Source organism: Belonocnema kinseyi, chromosome 4 (assembly GCF_010883055.1).
Source record: "Belonocnema kinseyi isolate 2016_QV_RU_SX_M_011 chromosome 4, B_treatae_v1, whole genome shotgun sequence".
NCBI lineage: Eukaryota > Metazoa > Arthropoda > Insecta > Hymenoptera > Cynipidae > Belonocnema > Belonocnema kinseyi.
Window position 1 is genome coordinate 77568580 of NC_046660.1, and position 7630 is coordinate 77576209.

Here is a 7630-nt window from a genome sequence, read left to right on the forward strand (position 1 = left end):
GAGCTCCAAGGAGATTATGTTGAAAAATAAAAAAAAATTTACCCAAAAAAATTGTTTTTATACTTCATTCTAAGGACTTATTGAACTACCCTCGTATGTATTTTAATTTAAAATCTCTGAAAATATGTGAAATTTCTTTTTAAATCTGTTATTTACAAACCTTATTTAGTTTCGTTTTGACGTAATAAGATTTGATTGAAGAATGATGATCTGCACTATAAAGTCTACTAACTGCCATCCCCCAAATCTTTGGAACCATTTGCAATTTTTTTATTAAATAGGCTTCCGTCTCTATCCTAAAATTCTTTATAGTTTTCAAGTACCAATTTGCTTTTTCATCGATGTTACAAAGTAATTTAAAGATTGAGTAATTTTGAACATGAGTATGCATCGTGAATATTCTCAAGTTCATGCAGAAATTTTTCAAATAATTATAATGACAAACAGTATGAGTATTTGGAGTCTTTCACTTTTTTATTGAAAGAACTCTGTAAGCTATTTAATAGGAGGAAATAAATTATTGTCCGTTTACAGGTCTAAGGTTCCTCTTGTTTATGAGTTTTGTTAATGACCAGGTATTTTCTCAAAGAACATTTATATTTTAAACCAATGGATGTCTCAAAAACAGAAAAAAATTAAGTAATCTTAAATTTATTGCCTCTTCTTCGAATTTATACAGGATATAAAAAGATAGTTTTTAACACTCAGGCGTGCATATTTTGTAAATTTCAGAAACGCGATTTGCAGCTGCTTTTGGTGCTAATAAATTAATTCTGGATAAACTCAGATCTCGGACTCGCTAATGCTACTATTCTTTCACTCTGCTTTTAATTTTTTAAGCTAAATTTGCTAAAATATGATAACCGCCATCTCATTAATGGGCAATTTCAAAATATTTCAAGATTTTTAAAACTTTAATAGGTTTACAGGGATTTAAAACATTTGCAAAACATTTCAAGGAATTTCTAAATATTTCAAGAGATTTACAAGCTTCCAACAGACAAGAAGGTGCTTGAAAGTATTTTAACTGATTCTAGGTATTTGAAAGGATTGTATAGGGTTTTAAAGAGATTTCCAGACGTTGCATCTGACTTCAGATGATTTTACCAAAGCTAAGCGATTTTATAAAAACTCCGAGGACTTTATAGATTTTTTAAACTGCAATTGATTTCAAAGAATTTGAAACATTTTAGGGTATTTTGTAAGATTTCAAGAAATTTGAAGACTTAGAAAAATTTCAAAGGATCTGAAAAAAGTATCAAATATATCAAAGGATTATAAGGGATTTTGGGGAATTTCAAAGAATTTCTGTAAATAAGTTTAGAAAATAATACAGAGAATCTGTATAAAGTTTTATAATAGAAGGGATCCCAAAATCTGGCGAACGAGTAGAGAGATGTCTACATTACACCTAAATTAAAATTCTAGTGATTAAACTTGTATCTTTTTAGATCACTTTGACGATCGACAAGTAGTTATGCATAAAAAGCATTGAACATTTTTTCCAGAATCTTGTTAGATTAAATTAACACCTCGAACGTAACTCTCGTCACATCGAGACGAACGATCACGCAGTCGAGATGATCGTCTCGTCTGGATCGAATTTTTTTATTACCAATTCCTGATCTCCATAATATTTTAGTTCCATCTAATTATATTTAAAGTAAATCTCTATTCTGTCCAAAAATGATCGATATGCATATCAAGCATATATTTTTTAATAGTAGTAAAATATGACACTGGGCATGCTACACAGGCATTTTTTTGGCACCTAATGTTATTTTATCGGGATTCGCGATAATAATATTAATTTTTTACCATGGATCATGTTATGAGATACCAAAAGGAAGATACGCACCAATTCTTTTTTTAAAATAGGACCAGTTGTTTTGATAATGTATCCTTTAGACACGAAAATGTCGTGCCTCACTCAGAGAAATTTCCCCTTGTGTCAGAAGAATGCTTCTTCACAAAAATGGAATTTCATCTTAAATAAAAGATTAAAAGGAATTTCATTTGTCTCACAAAGCATCTTTTTGCACCAAACATTATCCTTTTGTTACAAACCTCATCTAATCTTGTAGCCAAAAGGTTTGTATAAAGAAGATATTCAAGTCTTTCAGATCAAACCAGGGAAGATGCTTTTGTTTCGAGACAAGATTTGTGTCGAAGTGCTGTAGAGAATTACCCACATATCTGCATCCTCTTTTAAAATGATAAGCCTCAATCCTCAAACTGTTTTCTAAATATTTTTCAAAAAATGCATACAACCCAGAAAGAAACTCACCATTTCGTCAAGGCTCTTCAGATCGTTGGTGACAATCTGTGGCTGGGGTCCGTAGATAAGACAAGGTTCTTCCTGTTGCATATCAGCGTACTCGTCGTCGCTGTCGTCGTTGTTGGTTCCGTTGGTAGCTTTATTTTCCGCCGCGATTTCTCGGTCGATTTGCCGCTCCATTTGTACCAACATGGGGGCCAACATGCCAAATTTGGCCCCTCGTCTGGCTACTTCAAGCAGACAGAGTATCACGTGCCGCTCGTTCTTACGCATTATCAAGTCATCAGTCTCGAAGAGCAGACACTCGATGATACCCAGGCTATTGCGGCACCAGCTGATAAAGTTGGATACGTTGTCCCGGGCGAAGAAAGTGCCGGCCTTCGCGTTTGTCAGAAAGGCCACATCGCTCAACTGGCTCATTGGGACTGCCAGCGATGAGGTTATCGAGCGTGTCATGATCTTTCGTGCTTGCCGCCGAGCCACATACTCGCCCGCTGATTTTCGCACGTTGTTCGCGTGCTGAAATCAAAAAGAAGCCGCTTATTTAATCGACGTTCTGTGTAAATAGAGATTCTTAATTAGACAAGTGACTTTTGCTTTTAAAGTTCGCTCAAGATGAAAAATCTAATTGCCTCTAGCTTTTACATTTTCTCAATCAATTATAAATTATTAACACAGTGGGTAGGTGAAAGAATGACCTTTCTATCAATTTTATTATAATTGTGGTATGGAGTCACCAAGATGTATTGGATAGTATTATTACATAGACAGTTATTCTATTAATTTTTAATCTAATTATTTTAAGTAATGATTTTAAATAAATTCTTGAGTGCGTTGCTTAAATGTAAAAAACACTATTTTTAAAACCAAAAATTTGTTATGTTGACTGATATATCAACATATAATAATCACCCATCACCATGTTGTGACACTTCTCTTTCTAATTGAAACAACTTTGAACTATTTTGAAGATGCTTATTAACTGCGAAATATTGTTAAAATTAAATAAATTCAATTATGTATAACGATATTGATATTCCATGAAGATATGTTGCTGCTAATTAAGTTAACGGTTGTTATGAAAAAATTACTACAGAAATGTGCAACGATAACCGATTTCTACATAAAAGGTATTTTTTTCTGTCTAAATATTCAATATACGTATATATTGATGTTTTAACAAGTGTGCATAAGGGAACAATAAATAATTTTTATTTTCTGTGACAAAAAGGAGAAATAAATACTTGGTTTATTTAATAATTTTATAAACATTATTTTTCGTTCTTTTAAACTTGTAAGAACATCAATACCTATACGTATTACGAACTTTTAAACATAAAAATCACCTTTTTATGTAAAAATCGGTTACTATTGCACATTTGTTTATTGATTTGTTTATAAAAAGCGTTAATAAAATTTTAGCACAATATCTTGATGAAATATCAATACTAGCTTACTTTCAGAAAGATTTTATGGAAAAATAAATTTTTTTCTATTAAAAAAAAGCATTTAATTTTAGCACTATGTTTATACTTCTTGTCAGTATAAATTTTAATTATTTATGTGTTTACATATAAATCTATAAATATATCACACATTTAGACAGGAACAAATTAGTTGTTTATAACAGTCGTTAGTTAAATTGGACCAAAATCTCTTCATGATTTTCTACATTAACTTACTTTCACGAAGATTTTATGGAAAAAATAACTTTTTTCAACCAAACATCGTTTAATTTCAGCATTTGTTTATGATATTTGTTACTGTACATGAAAAGTAACTAATGTTTCTGCCTTTATTTGTTACACATAAATATTTACGTATTATAAACATTAACAGAAAAATTTACCTTTTTATGAAGAAAACTCTTATAGTTGCATATTTGTCTAATAATTTCTTTATAACAATCGCTCATTTAATCAGCCAGAACATATCCTAATAGAGTGTCAATATTAGCTGACTAATTTGGATATTTAAAAAAATATATTTGTAATGAACAATTACCTTTTTTGACTTTTTACTATATTCGGGGTTAAAAATCATTTCAGAAACAGTGTAAATTTGATTAAATGAAAATGCAGAAGTGTGGTTTAGCGATGAAAACCATAATAGAATAATTGTTAATATATTGTGCCAGTAATAGTGATCTTATTTCGAAATTTTTTTTAAAGATGGCTAAGCTTTTATGAAATTAATTTTGAGCGTTTCTAACGAAAAACATCAAAATTCGCCAACAAAAGGATCCTGTAAAAAATTACGAATAGAAAATTCTGGGGTTTTACTAGGAAAGCCAACTACTCTGATAATTTAAAAAACAAATTTTATTTCCCTGAATCGCAGATGGAATAGTACATTATGCAACAAGGGGCGAAAGGAGCAGATTTTTCCCGAGGGTGTGTTTACTGCCCTCGCTTCGCTCGAGCAGTAATCTCCTGGGAAAAATTCATCTCGCGAGGGCAGTAATCACCCGATGGAAAAATCTGCTTTCATCTCGTGTTGCATATAGTATTGTATTGTACTCTCTATCGTGGCAACCATTTGGAGCTGAAAAGCGGGTCCGACGCATTTTTCTAAAGCGTTGTTCGCTGCTCGAATTCTGATTGACTAATTTTTTCTTTCAGTCTGCAACTATTTCTTTCGCCCTGCCAATTTTACTTTCGCCCCGCTAACTCTACTTTCGCCCCGCTAGCTTTACTTTCGCCTTGCTAAATTAACTTTCGCCCTGCAAATTTTACTTTCGTCCTGCAAATTTTACTTTCGCCCTGCAAATGCCGGAACCTTGTACGACCTTTTACGACCATCCTAAAGATAGTGGAAGATGTTTGAAATTTGTTTAAATCTGATGTCAACAAGTTTTTTTAATAATGTATTGACCAGCGAGCATTCCTAGTGGATAGAATTGAAGATTCTTTGTCATTTGATTAAGTTTGATGTCGACACCTGTTTATTATTTATATTTTTATTGTTTATTCAAGTATGCATGTGATAATTAATAATAGTAAAATTAGGGCCAACCAACGTCCCGCGAACTCCTTTACTAAATGGTGTTGCTGATTTTTTTATTTCGTTACCGATTTGGTTCAGATTTAAAGGGATCGTTAGATCTATTTAAAAAATCCATCATGTATTCATAACTGAATTATCTTATTCCCATGATTAAAAATAGATTCAACTAAATCTAATTAAGCCCGAACTAAAATAAAGATAGTTTATCGGCAGTATCTACTATTACGGAATTTTCCCTAATATTAAATGGCCAATTGCAGCGCTTAGGCTAATATATGATGAAAATTTATGTAATCCAAACGAGTTGAAATGGGTTAGGTGTGCGGAAAATTTGTAAGCTAAGTAAAAGTCACTTACATATTTCTAAACTATTTTCACATCTTTTGTCTTAGTTTACATTCAAAGAATTTTTTATTTTCTGTTCTCAAATTGCAGTAGGAACATTTTGCGGTGGTTGTCCAAATTCGGTCTTTGGATTCTTGGTTTTATTTTCAGGAATTCTGTTCTTCCATGTTCGCTTAAATATTTAGCATGAAACATTGAAAATATGCTGGTACACATTTATTTTACGAGTTGATCATGAGTTCAAAATTCAGAATTATACACAGGAAAATTTCCACGAGGATTCGCATTGTCTAGATATTTGAATTCAGAACAATTTTCTATAATTCTTCAATTCGTCAGCATGAGAGGAACAGTAAGATTAACATTTTTATTAATAAGTAAGTGGGCTTTGTAATTTATACAAATAAATAATTTTGATTTAGTTCAATCCAATCTTATGTAACTGAAAATTTCTTAATTTTAAAACATCTGATAAAGTACAGACATAATTAGTAATCCACGGAAGCTTAGGATTATATTCAAAGCTGTATAAAAAGTTATTGTCTAGTTGGATAAAAATGAAATGTATTTATCTACATTCTACACATTTTTCAGCTTCTCATTCATCTATTCAAAATTTATGTTAAAAGCAGCGGAAATTATTAAATGTTTGAAGTGCCCATTGTGACTATTAACCTCAGTTTGTTTGTTTTGAGACAAGATTAATCTTTACTTTCATCCTATGTAAGATCGAAATGAAATCTGTTTTCATATGAATAATTTGTACATATAATTACATAATTTGTTATGTTCTAATTTCGATGCGTAAAATTATTCATAAGAAATCAAATTTCATTTTGGTCTTAAATGAATTTTTAAATAAAGACAGTAGGCTCAAGTTTCTATATCCAGGGTTTGCTTATATGAATGCTTTTGAGAGTTCTTTTAATTAAAGCCAAATAATTTTTTTCTCAATATGTCGAAGAATTTATAGAATGGGTCCGCTTTTTCGCACTTGTATTTCAAAGCACAATGCCTCTTCAACTCCAAAAGCGTAATTTTGATTTTATTTAACCCTGTTTTCTAAAATATGAAATCAGCAAAGCAGGAATTATTGTACAGGGTAATCTAAAATTAATCCCAGAAAGTAAATTAAAATAGTTATTTATTAATTAAATTTTGAATAAATTGTAAATAATTCGTGAAATATACATTCATATGCATTGCAATTTTAACGGCATTTCGTGTTTCTCTGAATATTCAAAGCCTGGAAAATGGTGATAATTTTGACCGAATTCGTGAGTTTGATCATTTTTTTAAACTGCTGCATCGAAGTTCTGTGCTTCTTTTCGTTAAAATTGTGTATACAATAAAATTATATTTCTAAAAATATATGCGTATTATAATCCTGAATAATGATTCATTCCAATTTTTATATTTCCGAATTACTATTTGACATCATTTTGGTTTAATCGAATTATCATGTCATAATTATTATTTTTCCCAATTAGGGGAGACCGAAGCTAAGCGCATACTTTTTTATATTAAAAAACCGGTTACGCGTGAAAACGTCTGATCATGTGTGAATGAGCCTAAAGGCTCTTGTCCCTGGAAAAATTTCACGTCTTTCGGTATAACGCAAGAGCTTCTACAGTGAAAAACATTGCTAACGCGCCGAACGTGGTGTTGGTCGACGAATTCAGCAGTCGATTCGCTCGGATACTGGACATTTTTTAAGGGTGTTCAAAAATAGGATAAGCTATTATCATTAAGTAAAGGTCGTTTAACATTGTCTACACTCAAAAAAAGGTTTTTGAATCAAACAAACATTTGTTGGCATCTATATCAAATATAGAATTTGTTTGAGTTACACAATAATGTGTTTGATTCAAATAGATTTCATTTGAATTGAAAAAAATGTATATATATATATAACCACCTATCTCACGGTTGTGAGACGTGGTTATGGCTGAAATTTTACCGCGATTTCGCTGGAAGCGGGTGCAATTTTTCAGATTAGCA

At 31.2% G+C, this 7630-nt stretch overlaps 1 protein-coding gene across 3 annotated transcripts in view; it reads right to left on the bottom strand.

Annotated features, from left to right (window-relative positions):
* LOC117170626 (GAS2-like protein pickled eggs) overlaps positions 1 to 7630 on the bottom strand; it is a 141739-nt gene that overhangs the window by 62443 nt on the left and 71666 nt on the right. For all 3 annotated transcript variants that reach the window (XM_033357527.1, XM_033357529.1, XM_033357526.1), the window contains exon 3: positions 2288 to 2797. In XM_033357527.1, coding sequence (XP_033213418.1) covers positions 2288 to 2797 — 510 coding nt within the window. The remainder of the gene's footprint in view (positions 1 to 2287; positions 2798 to 7630) is intronic.